The 21,930-nt window shown below is 31.5% G+C and overlaps 2 protein-coding genes across 4 annotated transcripts in view; one reads left to right on the plus strand and one right to left on the minus strand.

The window, feature by feature from the left end:
* Positions 1 to 21,930, plus strand: part of LOC126720791 (kinesin-like protein KIN-14Q) — an 81,547-nt gene that overhangs the window by 9,610 nt on the left and 50,007 nt on the right. The window lies entirely within an intron of this gene.
* LOC126720792 (putative wall-associated receptor kinase-like 16) lies at positions 10,686 to 21,581 on the minus strand. Its single transcript, XM_050423616.1, has 3 exons — positions 20,666 to 21,581; positions 19,480 to 19,644; positions 10,686 to 11,955 (listed from the first exon to the last, which is right to left on the minus strand). Exons 1-3 carry the CDS (start codon positions 21,540 to 21,542, stop codon positions 10,754 to 10,756), a joined length of 2,244 nt encoding a protein of 747 aa, XP_050279573.1. The 5' UTR covers positions 21,543 to 21,581; the 3' UTR covers positions 10,686 to 10,753.

Raw genomic sequence — 21,930 nt, forward strand, 5'->3', positions numbered from 1 at the left:
TACTTTATAATTTGATTTTCTTTTTGGATTGAGAAATAAAACACTTTATTTTTGTCTTCTTTAGTTCACCCAGCACACACTTTATTTTCAAAACCACTACGCACAAAAACTAAAAAACCCCATTAAAAATAAACAAACCTAAACCCAAAAGCAAAGCAAAGTAACAGTAACAAATTTATGGATCTACACAAACGCTTCTCCTATAGTAACAAATTTATCTTCAACAATTATAAAAACTACTCGCAGACCCATGTGATGCGTGAGAATATATGATTATTTTATGATGTGGTATAATACATATGATGTGGTATAATACATAATTTACTCTCTAAATTTAATTGTATATAATTTATTCTTTTGAAATATTAAACAATTTCTAAATCTATCTCTCTCTCTCTCTCTATTTTTGAAAATATATAAATTTATCATTTTTAGTGTTTTTGTTTGATATTATGCTTTTCTTTTGTGGTCCATATTCTTCTAAATATTGTCATTACGAATTATATTTTTCTTCATTTCTTTTGGTACAACTAAAATTTTTTAAGTTTCAAATTTATCATTTAAAATTTTCTTTCTTTCAAGGAGATTATCATGATAATCGAAACTTATCACATAATTACAATTGATATTATTCAAATAATTGATAGGCACATTTATATTCTTAGTCATGTAGATTGTGTTTTGATATAAACTCAAATTCTCACTTCCAAACTAAGGATTAACTCAAATAAATATCAAACCAAAACTATAAGAGGGAGTGAGAGGACTTGTATGCGAACTCAAAAAACACAACACCAAAAATGTATCAAGAGTTGCAAGAAAGAGAGTATATCACCTTTTTTGGGGAGAGAATAACAAATTCATAGAATAAAAGATAATGAGAAAAATATTCAAATTAAAAGATATAGTTGTAAACAACAAATTATCCAAGCCATGCTATGTAATAGAATAACATTATATCATTATATAATATATTTATAATAAAATAGGACCACATCTAACAATCAAAGAAAAAAAAGAAGATAACAAACACACATACACACATACATACATACATAGTAAAAGAGAGAGAATAATCACATTTTTTATGATAGTTTGTTGCTACTCTCTTTTTTAATTGTTGCTACTCTACATTACCCTACATTGGAGATGCATGAAAGAATTATAAACCCACCAAAAAGAAAGAAAAAAATTATGAGAGAGAGAGAGAAAAATTGATCTTGTTGAGGAGAGAGATAGAATGATCTTACATCAAAATAGCATTGTCTTGCGTCAACATGTGGCTTACTTCCAGTCTCTGAAGAACATCGAAGCTACCTTGTGTCAATTCGTCGACAAAGAACTCGTCAAAGGAGAGAGGGAGAGAATCAATGCAGAGGAAATAGAGAGAAATTGGTTCTGTGACTTGTGAGGGAGAGAAGAAGATGAAGTGAGAGAGAGATATATGAAGTCTTCATTAATTATTTGGGCACCACCAACTTGATGTTTTTACAAGAATGCCACTGTATTCATTTTCACTTAAAATGAAAACGGCCAAAAGTTGTATTCATTTTTTGTATTCAAATTTATTTTTTTTAAACTAAAAATGAATATTGAGTATAAAAACACAACCAAACTAGTTTTTTGGTAGTGGGTCCTACAAAAAACAGAAAATGAATACTAAAAACACCATTTTTTTTCTCTTAACCAAACAGGCCCTAAATTCTATTCTTCAAATTTTAGATATATATAGAAGAGTACAATGAACTAGGAACAATACAACATGAGCAATGATAATAGGGACGAAGCCAGACTTCGAATCTAGGGGGACAAGCTTAATGTAAATTTATCAAATTTCATCACGTTCGTTAACATCTTAATCTCATTCTCTCCCATTTACATGGGTATATTGCATATATCTATTTTTAATGTCACACGTCTTGCATCTATAAAAATGAGAGAAAATTAGAAGATTCAATGGGAGGAAAACTTATCCCATTAAAATACCATATGGGGACTAAGTTAAGTCATTGATGAAGGGGCCCATTTATTCATATATAAGAACATTCACATCAAACTCTACACATCATTGGCAAAATAACTAAAAAAACTCCACCTTTTCTAGTTTAGTTTTCTATTTTTTTTACGTACACCTACGTCAACCTCAATACTATATCAATGTTCCAATTAAATATTATTTCCTTCCTATTTCTTTATGCATTTACATTGGTAAATCTCAAAATCCGCAACCAAATCCACAATAATAATAATAATAATAATAATTTATTTAGTTTTGTTGATGAACAATAGCTCAATAGGGGTATTGAGCTATTGTTCGTTTGTTAATTTTATACGATAGTTTGTTGAACATGATGCATCATCAATTTAATGGATTTAGTTTATTTTTTGTTGGAATATTAGTTTAATGGCTAATACTTTAACCTTACAAAAAATTGGTTTCTTATCTATAAGAAAAAGGTCTTATCTTAAAACTTGTTTTCGAGAAAGGAAACGAGATAACCTAACAACCCTCAGGGTATGGTTTTGGACCACTTTATAAAACTCAGATGTTCATTTTTAAGTTCCCACTGAAAATTAGGAAACACAAATTCGATTATTAACATCCTCTAGATTTTTTAAATGAATTCTGATATAGGATTTTTTTTTAAATCTTTAAAATTTGTTATTATAAGAATGGTTTAAATGTTATCACATTGTCTACATTTTTTTTAAAAAAATACAATAGTAATTAATAACTGTTTGAGTTTTTCCCTCTAGTATACCACATGATTCTTAAAACTAAATAGTGGAGCAGTATGATTTACAAATTAAGCTAATTGCAACCCACCAACAAATACTATGGTTAAGCATGATATGTAATATAGAATCTAAGAGACAAATTATGAAACAAATAGAAGACATACACAATGCACACACAAGATGGTCTTCTACTTAAGATTTATCACACAACTTGAGCTTACACGACAAAATTAGAGAAAAACAAGATTGCCTCTTTAGGAGCTTTGTGTAGACACCCCATTTTGCAACTCTCATTTAACCTTACTTGTATTGCACCATGCATCCCATTGCATAACACATTACAAGGAAGAACTATAATTTTTGACCACATTATTTCTAAATTCATTGCATAATATAAATTTAGAAGTCATAACAATCAAAACGATAGTTCATGAGCCTTAATTGGACAACTAGATTAAAAGATATATAAAAAAAAATTAACGGTAAAGCGCACTTGCATGAATTAGGTCCCAACCATATGTGATTATGACCTTTTAATTCTAATTGGGCTAGTTTTAGTTTAATTTAAATTAAATGATGTGTCATAATGCTACTGGTTGAGGATATAGTTCATGGTAAGGTTGCATGCACCTGATTTAATCTAGGACAAAGCATTTTTATACATTGATTCCTTGCAAAATCAGTAAAAATTAATTAATTAATTAATTAATAAACATATTTAAAATTAATTTTTTGAGCTTGAGGACTAAGAATTTTTGGGGAAAAAAAGGTTGAAATTCTGATGAAATTCATATCAAAACTAAAACAAAAAAGACCGAACCGAAAAGGAATAGATCTGGGAGGATGATAGGCACTTAGATAAGATCCCCTAGAATTGCTTCCTTTTTTGCTCTAGCTTGCTTCCCATTCAATTTGACTTTCCCACTATATTTTTCACTCATAAAAAACTAGTTTTTTCTGAATCCCACATTACTTAGAGACTTATCTCTGACCCCAATGTAAATACCTCATTTTGTACCCCTTAAGACTCGTGCCCCCATTCCCCAATGACAACATCATTCGAAGGCTCAAGTTTGGGTTATGGTTCAATCTGGTAAATCTTTATCTTGAAGGATGTTTTGGTAAAAGAAAAACCTGTAGGAACCCTAAGTATACGCATATTGTAAGCATGCATATGCATACTTGAAGCATGCACACGCATGTAGGGTTTTAGAATACCTATATGGAAAATTTTTGATGTAAAATTGTGTAGAGTGAATCCCACATTAGCTGGGAGCCACCCTACTCCCCTCTATGATCACTATAAAAGGCCTTAAATTCTCTTTTCCTAAAACACTTTGAATTCACCGGAAAGTAATGAATCAAAGAGAGATTTTTTATTCTAAAACATCCTCAAGTTAGAATTTACTTGGTTGGGACTTATTCTGGTCTTGACCTTTGAGTTTTAAGCTTACTAACCTTCTAGGTTTATCTTGATTAGATTGGTTGAGGGGAACGGTCAAATTAAAGCTCAAAGGAGTTTTTATGTCTAAGGTAAGGGTCTAACCTCGTCTCTCTCATTCTTGTTTGTTTATTAATATATTTTCTGCCTTAATGCTTCTATTGTTAGTGTAGGTTTATAGCTTTCGTATTAGAAGCATGCTAGATTGTATTTAAATTGTTGTTTTGTTGTTGCTTTAAAACTGTGTTTCTGGGCGTGTATGCGTGTGCATACTTCATGCTTCATGCTTGCATACGACGCATGCGTACACATACTTCATGTATGTGCACTCATAGTCGTGCATAGAAACCCACATTTAGGGTTTTCGCTGCTTTCCCTTTTTTTGCTTCGTTTTTAATTACATATTTAGCTTCTATTAGTTTCATTTTCACATGTTTAGGTCTAGTGTCAGTAGAATACCATGTCTTATTACTTGGATTGTTAGATTAAGTGAAAGCTCACTAGTATAAATACTAGAGCTAGTATAGACCCCCAATTTTTAATTACAGCTAGATTAATTTTAGGCTAAACACAATTAAAGCATAATATACGTAATTAGCCAATTAATTAAATGAAGCATTCAACAATTGCATGGATGAACATGAGGATGCAATGCTTAAATGTAAAGGGTAATAGGGTAAAGAATATCAAACCCAAGATAACACCACGATATTTTATCAAAGAGAAAAACCGAAGAACTCGACATAAAAACCTTTCTGCGGACCTCCAAGCCGAAATGATCCACTAGTAAATAAGTTGGAAGGAGTATAAGGATACCAAAAAGACCCATTCAAGCTTAATCTACCCAAAGTACTTGAGCTCTCCAAGCTCTAGCTATTAACGAACTTCTCAGAGTCTTGTTTTCCTTTCTTCTCGGATCCCGCAATGCCCTCCTGATTGCACTGCCAAGCCTTACCGGCTTAATTTGGCAAAGAACCAATACTTCTCAATTTCCAAAACACTCTCTACATTCTGAATGAGTATGGGTTGCATTTGGGTAAAATCGTCTCTTAAGGTATGACAATGGGAGATGGGAGGAGAAGAGACTACAAGGATTTCTCTCTTGAGGATGAGTAGCTCTCTCTAAAAGGTGGGTGTAGTGAAAACCTGAATCTCTAGGGTTTTCTATCTGATAGCCTCCTTACAATTTTGCAAGTAATGAGAGTATATATAGTGTGGGTGAAGGATGGGAGAATAATACTTAAAATCCCAGTTGTCAGAGTGTCTTATGTGTTGTCCAAGTCGCAAGTTACTCACAAGACATCCTGACTCTTGAATTTCCACATGTGCTCCCCACATGGCCTTTTGCAAGTTTTGCAATCCCGAACCAATAGTGAGCTAGTCGCGAATTCAACTGTCTTGAGCAATATTCACCAACCTAATACTAAACTCATTACAATTAAATCCCACAAAATACAAGGAAATAAATTAATGAAATTACAACAATTTTGTCATGGAATAAAGCCAACATAAATATTATGTAAAAAAAAAAAAAAACCCTTAACATTAAGGATTAGGGTTTGTATTCTTTAGATGAACAACTTGAACATACACTGATGTATAGGTGCTAAGATATTATGGTGTGTGAGGTAAGTGAAGGTAAGTCATGTATATAAATATGCATCTTTCAACATAATAGTTGATTTCTTTGATTGATGAATGCTATGATGCTATGCTTGAGTGATTGAACATGCTTGATTAAATGTCATGATTATATGCTACTGCTTTGTTGATGTTGCTACCTTGTGATATACTTGCTGCCTTTGGATGGATATAATGTCAATGAGATGCTAGATGAATATTAGGACCTTGTGCCATGAATGCTATGATTGAGATGCCATGTTTGTGTGTTTAGATGCTTGTTAGTGTGTGTGTGTGTGTGTGTAGAATAACCTATTAGAGGACCCTTTGATGGGATTAGGATTTGGAACACAATGAGTGGAGGCTAACCTATGGGTCGGGTGGGCATGATTATATGCTACTGCTTTATTGATGTTGTTGCCTTGTGATATGCTTGCTACCTTTGGATGGATATAATGTCAATGCCATGCTAGATGACTATTAGGACCTTGTGCCATGAATGCTATGATTGAGATGCCATGTTTTTGTGTTTAGATGCTTGTTAGTGTGTGTGTGTGTGTGTGTGTGTGTGTGTGTGTGTAGAATAACCTATAAGAGAACCCTTTAATAAGATTAGGATTTAGAACACAATGAGTGGAGGTCAACCTATGGGTTGGGTGGGCATGATAATATGCTACTACTTCGTTGATGTTGCTGCCTTGTGATATACTTGCTGCCTTTGGATTGATATAATGTCAATGCCGTGCTAGATGAATATTAGGACCTTGTGCCATCAATGCTATGATTGAGATGCCATGTTTGTGTGTTTAGATGCTTGTTTTTGTGTGTGTGTGTGTGTGTGTGTGTGTGATTGTAGAGTAACCTATTAGAGGACCCTTCGATGAGATTAGGATTTGGAACACAATGAGTAGAGGCCAACCTATAGGTTGGGTGGGGTTGGGTGTCTAACACCTTCCCATCCCCATATCTAAACTTCGGACACGTGTTCTGGTAAGATTAATCCTTCACATAAAGGTGTTATACATATGGTTCCTAGACCTAGTCTAGGTAGGACTCCATTTTCCTCCTCTGCCCGATCCAATTTGCTGAGGTGTTCTTCCCATGACGAAACCATTCATCGCAGGCGCTTACACCCACACCCAACCTTCAGTATAAATACCTCTCTCTAGTATAAGTTGAAAGCACCCCAAAATTTTAAAGAAAAACCTGAAATTTCTCTCTCTCTCTCTCTCTCTCTCTCTCTCTCTCTCTCTCTCTCTCTCTCTCTCTCTCTCTCTCTCTCTCTCTCTCTCTCTCTCTCTCTCTCTCTCTCTCTCTCTCTCTCTCGTTAGTAATAGAAAGGTGTCTTTGGTGTCTTGGACCTCCTAGTCTCAACTCACTAGAAGGGATAGCTTGGTCTCCCTAGTCTTAAGTTACCAACTTCCTATTCACAAATCCCTCTCTAGAGAAACTTTTTTGCTTGGAGTGCTCAGAAGTGCTAGTGCATGCAAGTAAGGTTTCTAAACCTTCTTTTCATTATGCCTTAGTTTATTTAGATTCAAGCACAAGCATGTTTTTATTTCAAGTTCTTTATCTATTCTTCATTGTTAGTATGATAGATCTAGGTCGTTCTTAGTTTTGCACGTTGAAGGTTTCAATTCAAATAACATGTTCACATGATCTTAGATTAGGATTTATCACATAGCACACACATATTTACCATGTCTTTCAATTCTTTGCGTGCCTAAAATATACTCTTCAATGCTTGTTTTAATCCTTGGGCAGCAAAAAGAAAGTGACAAGTGTCTAAGGTTCCTCCTAGTCATGTGCATTGCATATGACCCTTAGGCACATGTTATTTATTTTTTTGCTGCCACATAACCCTATATATAGCAAAACTTTTCCCTAAAAAATTATTGTTTGTTTGGTGGTGGTGACTTTTTCTCACTAAAAAATCTCTCTCTCTCTCTCTCTCTCTCTCTCTCAATGAAATGGGTGTATTATAAATGAAGTGATAAAAAAAAAAAAAAAGGAATATTTGATGTTGAGTGTATTGTAAAGTGGTGTGTATAAATAGATAAAGTATCTTTTAAGTTATTAAAAACTAATTTTTTTTAGCACCACAAATATAAATGCTTTTAAACTACCACTACCAAGGACGAAACCAGAACTTGGAGTTAGGAGGGCGGCTCTGTTGTTGGATGCATGCGATGACTTGGTTTTCAACTTTGCTGCTTAGCCAGCAAGAGTTTTCTTTTATTATTATTATTTTTATGTGTGTGTAGAGTGTGTCTTTTGCTGGTAAGGACAAATTATTTTGTTTAAAATTTTTTAAAGGGCCAAGTTGTTTTTTTTGGTAAAATTGGTTGATTGGTCTTAATTTTTTTAGCTTTGCTATCAATAATTTTTGTTGTTGTGCTAATTTTTTGGGCTTATATATTTTGTTTTAGATTTTAGATTTATAAATTTTTTTTATGGCCTTTAAAAGAAGGAAAATACTGGATCTACAAACTTTTTTTACAAATTGTTGTTGTGATGAGTGGTTATTAGTAAATAAAATAGTTATGTAAGTAGTGGGCCAAGATGCAAACCAGTAAGAATTTGCTACCTCAATGTTTGTAAAAAAGTTTATAGTTATAGCATTTCTCTTATAATGATCAATGATATTATTAAGGGTGAAAAATATAATTTTAGGGTAAACTACATATTTGATCCCTAACTTTTACCCCATATTTCAATTTAGTTCCTAACATTTCAATTTAGTCCCTAACCTTTCAATTGTGTCAATTTGATCCCTAACCTTTCAATGTCATGTCAATTTAGTCCCTGATGTTATATCTTAGATGAAAATTACTAACATGACAAACGACCAAAATAAAATTTAAGTTTATTGTCTTATCAATGTAAGCTAATTTTTTGTTTTGACCATTAGACACGTCATAAATTTTCATTCAAAAGATATCGTTAGGTACTAAATTGACACGATATTAAAAGGTTAGGGACTAAATTGACACAATTGAAAGGTTAGGAATCAAATTGAAATATAGTGTATAGGATAGGGACCAATTACGTAGTTTACCCATAATTTTATTGAACAAAGTAATACCTATATATATATACTTCTATTCTTTAAATAAATAAATAAAAGGGGTCATTGCCCCCTAAGTCCATGAATGACTCCACGTCCATGACCACTGCCACCAAACACAAACCTTTATGAAATTTACAACTAGCATAGACCCCAAAATGCAAAAACATCACTACACATAATCACCATCACGGCTATGAGACGACTATTATCTAAATCTATGATTAGTCCTTCAAAGAACCATTTGCTTGTAATAATAATAATAACATGAATGGCATGAGGTGAACGGATTTGGATCGAGTTTACCAAGTGCAATTCACCTCAACTCTCACCACACAATTTATTTTTTTGTTACTTTTTCATTTTTTTTATTTAAAGGTTGAGATTGAAAGTTAAGTTTTTTAATTCTCAATCTCAACCCTTGATAGTTATAGCATCAGTTGATCTCAATCCTGTGGTGAACACAAGCATAGAGTTTCTTAAGTAGAGCGTAGGGATGGCCATGGATAGGGTATGGATCGGGTATACCCATACCCTACCCGAAAAGTTTGCCCATGGATATCCAAATATCAATACCCATTAGTATCCATACCCAAATCTTACCCTAATATATTATCCATGGATATCCATACCCTACCCAAAACCCAAAACCCATTTAATTTTTTTTTTTTAAATCCAAAACATTTTTACGTAAAAACTAACCAATCTTAAAAAAGAAAAAAACTAATCAATAAAAAAAAATTTTAAAAAAATTATATGTTAGTTTGTATTTGCTTCTTTTTTTTTTTTTTTTAGATAGAGATAGAAATTTATTAGATAAAATTTCTAATAATCCCAAGGACATCTCCATTCTTGTTGTGTATAAAAAATTAAAAATTTTAAAAAAAAATCCAGGAAAAAATTGTTTTTATATTGAATCTCGGTGATTTTAAAAAAAATAAACAATAAAAAACTCTTTGCCATGGTGAGTGAGGGACGAATAAAGAGCTGAAGTTAAAGCAGTGTCCAAGGTATTGAAGAAAAAGAAGAGGAGAGAGAGTTTGGAGAAGCGTATAAGAAATGACGCCAGTTAAAAGAAAAAGCTTGGCTCTGGGTTAGGAGAAAGGGAATTCCATAGCACATTGTCGTTTTACTGGTAGCAAGTGAGTTTCTATCTCTCTTTTAATCTTTCGCATTTTGTTATACTCACTCACTCATGAATTTATCAAAATCTCAAACTCTCTCTGCTCCGCCAAAGCTAATTTAAGCCAGAGCGAGTGTAATCCTCAATTCAAAAGATTACACTACTGACAAGAAAGCATCCATATCAATGCACTTATCTTTTTGTTTTCCCTATCTCAATCCTCAATAACCCTTTTACTCCACTTCTTTTTCTCAGAACTTTCGCACACGGTGAGAGAGGTTTAGGTTTTTTTTTTTTTTTTTTTTATAAATTTTTAAATACGGGTCGGGTTTGGATAATATCCATACCCTACCCGAACATTTCGGATAATATCCGTACCCTACCCGGTTAAGTTCTACCCATGAAGAACCAAGTATTACTTGGAACATTTGGATCAGGTAGGGTTGGATATCCATTACCCAATGGGTATGGCTATCCTGGAGAGTTACAGTACGGTAACTACATTTTTATATTAAAAAGGGGGGGGGGTGGTTATCCACCGTTCCGTAAAATGTAAATCTAATTTATATTCATAGATGAAAAAACAAAATATAAGGGAAAATATGAAAGAAATAAATATGACATTTATTAGTAACCTTCATTATTATTGGCAGAAGTTTTGATTTAGGATAAAGCTCCTAACAACATTTCGGATGCAAATACAAGAAAGCATACAATAACCACATTGTATTATATCTACCAAGGATATGCTATCAAGATAAGATTATCTCCCATCGTCAAAATCCAATAATGCTGCATGGTCCCTCACAGTATCATTCACATCAGCACTTTGATTATCAACATCATAATTGAGAGAATCTGATGTCTTGGTGCGCAAGAATTTAGTTTCTTCTGAGTTAGAATCAACATTGTCTCTGGAATGCTTCTCCATCTTTCTTAAATCCTCCAATTTTGTTGCTACTTCCTTCATAGTAGGCCTATCCTCCCCTTTCAATCTTAAGCACATCTTCGCAAGATTTGCAGCTTCCTTTAGTTGCTCAACATTTTCTTCATTTGCTATATGTTTTTCAAGAACTTCAAACAATCTATTATCCTTGGAAAATGAGAGAAAATATGTGGCTACACTTCTCTCTTCCTCGGGCCTATCAAATGAAAGAGCTTTTTTTCCAGTTAATAGCTCTACGAGGACCACTCCAAAGCTATAAACATCACTCTTTTCTGTCAATTGACTTGTTTGCATGTATTCAGGATCCAAGTAACCCAAAGTTCCTCGCACCATTGTAGCTAATTGTGTTTGGTCTAGTGGAACCAATTTTGAAGCTCCAAAATCTGATACCTTTGCTGTGTAAGTACTATCCAACAATATGTTTGAAGACTTGATATCTCTATGGATTATAGGTGGAGAAGCTGCAGAGTGCAAATATGATAGTGCTTCTGCTGTTTCTGCAGCTATCCTAAGACGAGTTTCCCATGATATGGTGGACACCTTACTTTCATGATGAATGTGCTCAAAGAGAGTACCATTGGGTATGAATTCATAAACTAGTAAAGGAACTTGTGTCTCCAAACAACAACCTAATAATTTAACCACATTCTTATGATTAATTTGGGAAAGTACAACTACCTCATTGATGAATTGCTCAATTTGGCTTTCATCTCCTATTTTTGACTTCTTGATGGCCACAATCATATTATTTGGTAAAATTCCTTTATAAACTGTACCAAACCCTCCCCGGCCAATGATTAGAGTTTCATCATAATTGTTGGTAGCCTTTTTCAACTCTTTCATGGTGAAGATTTTGGTTGTTTCAGCTGAATTTTCTTGTTTAGAGAGTTTCTGTTGTAAAATTAAACCCCCATTCTGTTCAAAGAACCTTTGTTTAAGCTTGATCAACTGTCTTTTCTTAACTATCAAATACAACCAAGAGCTACAAACAAGCACAACTATGAAGGTTATGCCAATACCTACATTAGAAAGAAATAGAATATTAGCTTTTTTGGCATAATTATAAAGTACATCGAAGAGATCCTGACAAGCAGAGCAACGAAGCTAATGCCAACACCCTTTCTTTTTTCTTTTTTCTTATTTTAATTTGAGAATCACTTATGCCAACACTTAGTGTTTGATTATATTTGAAAGAAACAAGATATTATTTGTTATATACCGTTGTGACTGAACAATCAGAAAGTGCGACTCATGGTTGCCTTTTTCTTTTTAATCTTTTACATCATGTGAGATTAATTAAATACTTGTGCATCATATCAATTTATTTTTTTAGAAGAATGCACCCTATAAAATTAATTAATCTATATATATATAGGACAAAACTTACATACAGTACCTTAGATGCTACAGTACCTTAGATGCTGTTTCTTAAGTTTCTCTCTTAAGATTCTACCATGTGACTACTTAACTAAAAAAAAAAAAAAAAAAATCTATTTGACAGAATCTTAAAAGGGGAATCTAAGGAACAACAACTAAGTAATATACTTAAGTTTTACCCATATAGATTCTACAATTGAAGTTCAATTTTGCGTCATGTATCCTAAATCATTTATTTTTAGAGAGAGTTTTATTTCTTAATTTTAGAATCAAATATGGGACCACGTCCCCCTTTCCCTCTCTCTTGTGTGTGTGTGTGTTTGTTTCTCAAAAAAAATATGGGACCACATCATAAATATTCATACAAGTGAGTTATTGCGTACAAAAACCAAAGAGTCTAGAATTAATGAACATAAAAAAAATTTAAAAAAAAATGCATAATATATATTTTCTACCTAATAATATTATTACAAGACTTTTAAAAGAGTTAAATGACTATCAATAATATTTAAATTATATACGTAAGAATTATATTATACATCATAATATATATATTTTAAATATATTTATGCATATGCATAAGGTTACAAGCTAGTTTATTTAAAGCCAAAGCATAGAGAAAATCAAATTAAATTCTAAATTGGAGTCTAATTTTGCACCATGTGTCCCATCTAATTTTAAAATTTCTGTGTCAAGTGAATTATTAGATGCAAAAATTAAATAGTCTAAATTCAATTAAATTCTAAATTGAATTTCAATTGGAGTTCAATTTTATGCCTCGTGTTCCATCTAATTTTTTAATTTTTGTGACAATTGAATTATTGGATGCAAAAACCCATGAGTCAATGCACCCTATCATATATATATATATATATATATATATATATATTTAAAGCCAAAGTAGAGAATTCAATTAGATTCTAAATTGGAGTCTAATTTTGCTCCATGTGCCCCGTCTAGTTTTAAAATTTTTATGTCAAATGAATTATTAGGTGCAAATATAAAAAATTCTAAATTCAATTTTATTCTAAATTGAATTTCGTGCAAAAATTCAATTTTGTGCCCCGTGTCCTATATAATTTTTTAATTTTTGTGACAAGTGAATTATTGGATGCAAAAACCGAAGAGTCTAGATTCTAAATCATATATATATATGGGTTGGGTTCAAATTATGCTTTGTGTAATTTTAAGCAATATTAATTACATCACTTAATTTTTTTAACTAGATGCGAATTTTAGCAAATCTACCGTTAAATTACATTATCTTCATATATTCTTCATTCTTACAAAATTTCAATGTGATCAAAGATTTATAGTCCAATGTGATCAAATATTTATAGTCGTGTCATCAATCAATTGATTAAATTCAAGTTTTTGTAGTTTAAAATAATGCATAAAAAATGAGTTTATGAATCAGATAGTACATAACATACAATTAACATAAAAATTAGTATAAATGTCAAGAACATATAGAACATATAATTTAATTGTGGGATTTTCAAAATATGAATATTATAATAAGTTATTGGGTGGTGTAACATTACTTATAGCTACATCAGGTGTAACTTGAACCCATGGCTTAAAAAAGGTGTAAGTTGTAACTTACATGGTGTATAATTTAAACTCACACACACACACACACACACACACACACACATATATATATATATTGATTATTTTTAAATGTACTTGTATATATGCATGGGATTATACACTAGTCCAAAATATTAATAATGGCTAAATAATATCACCTATAATTTTTGTATAACAAGTGCTATAGAAAGTTAATAGGAGGGGATGGAAGAATTGATCGTGAAACTTTTTTATAATTTAGAAGCAGAAAAAAAAAAGGAATGAAAACTCAATTTAATGTACACTTTAGTGACAAAACTTTTTTTTTTTTTTAAACCTAGTTTTGTTGATCTTAATGAGAAATTTATACTATTTCACACCGGCAGTTGAAGAAATAATCAAAACACAGTACAACAATTTTGTCCGAATATATTTCATGGGTTTTTCCCTCCCTTCGTTTCCTTGGTTAAGTAAAATGTTTTATATACATAATGTTAAGTCAAGCCCTTGAACGGATAAGTTTAGAGGATTCTTGATTGGCGGAGCCAGAAAAAAATTTCAAAGGAGGGCAAGCTCAATATAACAAAAGTCTTAAAGTAAAAAATAAAAATAAAAATGATATAAAACAAATACTTTTTTCTTTTTTTTGAAGGCTAAATGCTTTATTTCTTAAATTAACTATAACTCAATAAGGTTGTGCTCTGCGTTCATTCATTGTCCTATAATTATAACAGTTTTGAGATACACTCAACAGGTTTTAATATGTTCATTTACAGGATATCCCGATATCATTGGTAATTTAAAGTCACATTCTAAGAAAACAATATCTATTTGTTTAAGTTCACATCTTTGAGCCTATTTAAGAGATTCAAAATCTAAAATTTTAATGTACTTCCTTTTTCATTTTTAATGATTTATTTATTTTGGTATTTGAATTGTTTTCTTTTCACATCTGTTTGTACTACATTTTTTCCATTTTAATGAATGTCTTTTCTCTGTCCAAAATAAAAACACAGTGTGTGTGTGGTTTAATTGAACAAAAGAGAGAAACACGACAGAAAATTTTGTGCAGCCCTAACGAAAAAATGAACGCCTAAATAGCATTGACATCACATTTTCATGTGTAAATTTGTTCATTTTTGTAGCTAGATGGATGCCAAGAGCTTTGTAGCTCAACTAATTGGTACTTTCTAGTATATTCATAACATCCAGGTTTCAAATTCCCAATCCCCTAAAGTAACTATTGAAATATCAAAAAAATAACTAGATTGGTTGAATTTAATTGTCTTTGAAAAAGACAATATTATTTGTATTTTATTGTTCATGGCAACCAATTTAGTTAGGGAACTTAATATACTGCAGCTAGGTTACAATATTTAAGTTTGACCTAATCACTATCTATGTAATATATAATAGCCAAAAATGTTAAACTATTAGTTTATCTTCTAATATTTTGCCACATAAGTTTTGGTAGTCCCACAATTTTACATATTATTTTTTTATTAATTTATTTATTAGGTCAAAATGAGAGTTTTAAACCGACTACTACTCAACAAACTAAAGAGTTTTAAACCAAACCAACCTACTACTATATATATAGAGCACCACACCAAAACCTTCTACGTGATTCACCCTCTCTCTGCCGTTTTTGCTCTTTGGTTTCTACAAACCCTTTGTTCTCAACCCTCAAGGAGTCAAGGTACCTTTTATATGAATTTCTCTTTCGTAGTTACTTTTGCTTTTCTTTTCTTTTTTTCTTTTTTTTCTTTAATACTATGTGCTTGTGTATTTTTTTTTTTCCATATTTTTACTTCCATTATCCAAATTTCTAAACACCATGTTTGATTCTAGAATTTTTACATTTGGAGTAAATGCTTAAAGAGAGTTTTTTTTTTTTTTGAGAACCAAATGCTAACAGAAAACTAGAGGTAATGAATGCCACCAAAATTTTTTATTCTCATGTTTGACATCTTAGTTTTGTTGGAAGATAAAACGTTATTATTGTATCACTCAATTTGCTCCCCCACCCCCACTTTAAAGCCTCTATGGAACTTATTAATATTTCTTTCGTCATGAAGTTGTTGTATTTTGTTGTTCCATGTTTCATAAAAGTTTAAACATGGTAGAAAAATTATAGTATGCCTTTGTTTCATCTTATAAAAAAGTCAAAATATGAATATCTTTGTTTGGTATTATAAATATTAATTTCATTCATTTTTAACTAATTGTAGCATTGAACATAGTAAAAATATTTAACAATCATTAACTATCCGATGCATTGCATGGGTTAGCAACTAATAAAATAAAATAAGATTATACTGGGCCCACTACAACTAAGAACAAAAGTATTGTAAAAAAATTGTGGACATAGTATTTCTCTTTTATTATGCCCTATACTTTCTCCTTTTACGTACTTGTCTCAAACCCAATTAAAAATTTAAAAGTTTTATTCCGTAGGCATCTCATTTGAATTTAGAAAATCCTAAAAACATACATTTTTTTTGAATCAAATTAGATGGAACTGGTTGAATCAACTTAAATTTCAAATTTTATCATTTTTATAAAGGAAAAAAAAAAAACTAAAAAACCTAACTTTGAAAATATAAATTATTAACACTAAATTTAGTAATTTTTGTAGATTAAATTAAACTTTATTTACTGTATAATCCAATAATTATCATGCATCCTAAATACTCCAGTTCAATAATAATTCATTATATTCAAGCCACTATAAAAACTCTTGAAAATTCAATATAAGATTTTGAAAATCATTGTAAGAATACATGTTGTCAACCCTAGCTAAATTTGTTAATCTCCAAATTTTGGGACTAAGGTTTTGTTGTTGTTAAAATACCTAAGGTATAAAACTCAAACACAAATCCTAACTGGTCTAAAATTTTCTATCCAAACTCACTAAACCCATTTAAAATTTTTGAAACACTTACTACTGTCCTAAGGTCAGGTCATCCAAAAACCCATTAAATACTAACCTCTAAACACACGCGTTGCGTGTGCTTAGAAACTCTTCTGAGATTAATAGTTTGTATCTATTATAATTTGGAAATATATTTTTTTATTTTTCAAAAAAATAAAAAGGATAAACTTTAGAGATAAGCAACAACTATAATTTCTTTTTTAAACATGTGTTTGAAAGTGGTGTAGTGATACAGAGAAAAGTTTGGATTAGAAAAATAAAATGAACGTGAGAGAAAAGAAGGCTAAAATTTAGGAGTTCTCTTAGTTTTTTATTTTTTGATTTTTTAAATTGGGGGTTTTTACTTTTATTCGGTTGAAAAAGAAATAAAAAACCCTAAATTTTAAGGAATAAAAAGATGAACGTGAAAGGAAAAAATCCTAAATTTTAGGAGTTCTATTTTTGAATTCAAAATGAAATTGTTATTTGACATTTATGCCTCTATTTCTAAGAGAAGTTACCCTTTATTAATGAGGGTATTTTTGAATCACATAAAAGTTCAATTCAAAGAGAGGAGCGCGTGCTTAGAGGCTCTTCTATTTTTTTAGGTAAAGATTAATAATTTTCATCTATTATAATTAAAATTTTTTTTATTTTTCAAAAAAATAAAAATGACTAGCATCATCGCACGCGCTTAAGTGGATAAAGCAATTTGAAATTCAACAGAAGAGTGATCCTATTTTTTAGGCAATATTTTGGTGGGAGTTAGAATTGAATTTTTACCAGAATGTCCTTTGGTTTTGTTTCTAATTAAAGATAGGGATGTAGGGGTATTTTTGAACCAAAAAAATAAGGATCCCAAACAGAGGAAACCTCTTAAATAATAGTATGGATAAACTTTAGAGATAAGCAGTAACTATAATTTCTTTTTTGAACGTGAAGGGAAAAAAATCCTAAATTTAGGATTTTTTTTTTAATTCAAAATGAAATTTGTTATTTGACATTTATAACCCTATTTCTAAATGAAGTTACCCTTCATTATTGAGGATATTTTTGAACCACATAAAAGTCTTTTTTTTTTTTTTTTTAAGAAACAAACACACACACACAAAGAAAAGGAAAAAGGTTCTAACACAAAGGCATACCATAACTCTACTCAAAAGCCATAGTACATAAAAGTCTAGTTGAAAGAGGTGAATCCTTTTATATATAGTATAGATATAAATAATCAATTACCATCAAATCATGGTTTTGAAACCCGGATCGTTCATTGAACCGTAAAAAAAAGAGGTTCAAGGTTTTTGAGGTCGAACTGAGGTTAAACCGGGATCGAACCGTGATGACGTTATAATTAATTTAATAATTATTTTAAATATATATAAATATTAAATTAATAAAAAAAAATAGAAAAATTAACTAAAATAGTCTAATTCACCAAGGATTTAACTAACAAGCTCCAAGATGAGTGTTTCACCAAGCAAATCTTTTATATCATCTAGCCCTCGGTCTATCCCAACGTTTGAAAGTAATCCACCAACAGTAGGTTTCACAATAACAATGGCTTTCAGAACTGACCACTTCACAGTAACAATGTGTAATCCATTACACATTGTTTCTTACAAAAATACATAAAACCAATGTTATGAATACTGTTTCGGTTTGTCTATTAGAATTGAATATTTCAATACCAGCTCATTTCAGTGTACCATTTCGGAACTACTGCAAATATATATATAATTTCATATCTTATTACTTACAAAAAGAAAATTTATAAAAATTTATATTTTTAATACATTTATAAAACTTGTTATCTTAGAACTAATATGATCATTTACTTAAATTACTATTATTTTATTAAAGTATACTAATTAATTCTTTTAATGAAAAAAAAAAGAAAAAGAAAAAGAAAAGAGAGGTGTGTGAAACTTAGAAAGTTGGCTTGCACTTTACCCAACCAATTATATTTTCAATATTTTATATTACTCCTTTTTTCCTCACCTGCTGGTTCACTCTCTTTTCTTTTTCTTTTTTTTCCTTCTATTTTTACATCCACACACGTCTAATCACACTCCTCGATTTCCACTCTTTTCAATTTTAAATTTCCTCTCATCTTTGTCATTTTATGTTATCTTCCTCTTTGTTCTACTTTTTTCCTTTGTGTGCATCTTCTTCAACCTAATGGCAGTAAACTCCAGTGCCTCATCTCATCTTACTTTTCTTCACTTCTCACTCAAGTTTCTCACCGTGGCTTTTTTGTTTTGCTTTATTTTTTTTGTAAGGTACGTTTGTTTATTTCATTTCTTTCTTTTTTTTTCTTTTTTTTTTTTTTTTGGTTGAGATTTTAGTTTTACAGTCCAAACTCCATGCCGGCCGAATCTTGAATTTCGGCCAGTATTTACCGAGGGTTTCTTGACTGAGAGAGTGAGGCGAGGGTTTCTTGATCCAATTCCAAAGTCCAAACAACACCGTATAGGGAAAAAACACAGGGAAGAGAGTCCAAAACGGTGCTGTTTAAGGTTTGAAACAAAGGACCCGTGTGAACCGCCATTTCAAAACCATGCATCAAATATGAGGATCTGATCCTCCAAAAATAATGAGAAGCTTCATCCACACACAATCAAATGCAAATTCCAGAGGCATATCATCAAGTGCTAGAGTGCAATACAGTAAGTATACTTACCAACTAAGAGGGTAACTAGACGTGATGATTGATTGGTAACACAGATTCCTGCACTTACGTCCAAATGGTACCCCTTGATGCAAGAACAAGTAAAATTCCCTAGTACGTTAATACACTTTTCTCCCGGGAGCTTGCAATGATTGGGGTTTTCACATTCGTTAATGTCTGTAGATGTAAAACTCATCATTAACTTAAAAAGAACTTTAATTAATCAAAAGCAATCATATATTAATGACCAAGAATTTTTTTTTTTTTTTTAAGTCATAAGTGCCTTTATTCTTCTTGCTTAGAGAAAAGAAATGACATATTATTAAAATGAAATGGAAGAGTATTAAATATAAGAAGTTTAAAAGAGATTCAATTCCTGTTTTCTTTTTTAATTGATAAATTATATCCTCTAATTTTGACAATTTTTCAATTCAATTGTTTTTATTTTTCCATTTCAGTCCTTGAACTTTAATCTATTTTCAATTCAATCCCTCTTTTTAATTATGTGCAATATTTCCGTTGTTTTTAACGCTTTCCACTTTTCAAAATGCGTTGTTTTTATGGATGGAGATAGACAATAGACAGCAAAATTCCATTATACATTAATTCCATTGAAATTGAAGAGGAAAGATAGACTTAGACTCAATTCAAAATAAGTAGGAAACTAGGAATGGCAATAAAGCAAGGCTAGCTTAGATTAGGCATGCCCGTCCCCATCACATTCCCTTTTATGAGAAGAAGTGGGCAAGGTCAGAGCCGGATAGGACAAAGATGATTGTGAACGTACCAAGAGAAAACAAGGTTTTTTTTTTTTTTTAAGTGGTAATAGAATATGTATCAATTATTTAAATATATATATATGATATTTATTTTAAAAAAATTAAATTATATGAATAAATAGCATAAATAAAATTGTGTTTACACAACTAGTAGTAAAGCGAGGTGAGCAAAGATCCATCACTATCTAGTCACTTTTTTTAGGTGGGAAATCCTCAACGAGACAAAATAGATTAAATATGGCTAAAAAAAATTTAGATTAAGAGTAATCATGATGGAGTGAACTATAAATTGAAACTCTATCTAATTTATCAAAAAAATATGTTAAAATTAGAAGGAATAATTTGTCATTTAGTTTTTTTTTTCTTTCTTTCTTTTATAATTTGTTGTGAAAATTTATTGTAGATCCATAAATTAATACCTTGGCAACCGAGATGGAGGTATGGATTCCCATGGTAGCCTTCCATGCACTTACAACGGTACCCAGACCCGTTGTCGGAATCGATGCAAGTGCTATTACCTCCACATGTGTAACCTGATTTGTTCACGATATCTTTACATGTCTCAGTACCGATCGCCCAATCAAGAACTACCGGCGTCATATTTTGGTGTTGTAGACTGTGAAGGGAATCGATGGAGAAATTGAACGTGGTTTGTTGGCTAATAAATGCATAGCCACAAGGATTGAAAGCCCCTACTTTTGTGTGATTATTGAAACTGCGGGATTCCAAAATAACATAATTTAACCCATTAGGAATATCTACCTCGCAACACCCAACACCAGAGCAAGACCCATTGACTATGTACCTACTGCTTTCACAAACGGAAACGCAGCCGGTTGAGAAATTTTCTTTATCTTGCTGGAAATCAAGGTATGCAACAGTGTCACAGCCAACGACAATGAACTTGTTTTGAGTGCTAGAGATGGTGAAATTGAGGCTCGAGTTGAGATACACTGATGTCCATATGCTAGGATCCTGATCCAGCACACCATGTTTATAACAGTCCTTGGCCATATACATCAAGATGTTAGCCTGGCCTTCGAGGGAAAAGTTTGTAGCCGTCAAGTCTCCCAGAAGAAATGGTTGAGTTGCGCCGAACGAGTTGGTACAATTGATGAGAAAGTTTTGATCTATGGAGCAACCTTTTCTTAGGCCAAAAGGATAGGGAATTTCCACATCTCCACACTTGTCAGGGCAGTTGGGCAGCGCTATTGGAGATGCTATTGCGGCGGCTGCCAATTCAGATAACATCACAGCAACCCAAGTGACTTGTACAAGAATCCCAAGGAAACCCATATTCCCACTATTCGGTATTTTTCCTAGAAGAGGGGTAAGAGACCAATGTGTTTGTGCATGGAAAACATTCCATACATGCTGCTTTTATAGGTGCCGAAAGCATAACTTGCATTCAAACTTAACAAAATAAAATAGTCAGGACTTACATTGACAATAGATAATGACAACTAATAATAAATTATCATGAAACGATTTTAAAATATGAAAATTCAAAAAAGGAAATTGTAAAATTTCATGAATTTGTGTGTTTTTTTCAATAACTTAATATATTCAAGTTCTTTTTTTATATTAATTTTTGTTTAATTTAAGTTTCTTAATGACCCATCCTAAAAAAAATTCCTAGAGCCGCCATTGTTTGCAGGTGCGATGAGGTTATTTATTTTTTATT

The sequence above is a fragment of the Quercus robur genome, chromosome 4, assembly GCF_932294415.1.
Source record: "Quercus robur chromosome 4, dhQueRobu3.1, whole genome shotgun sequence".
NCBI lineage: Eukaryota > Viridiplantae > Streptophyta > Magnoliopsida > Fagales > Fagaceae > Quercus > Quercus robur.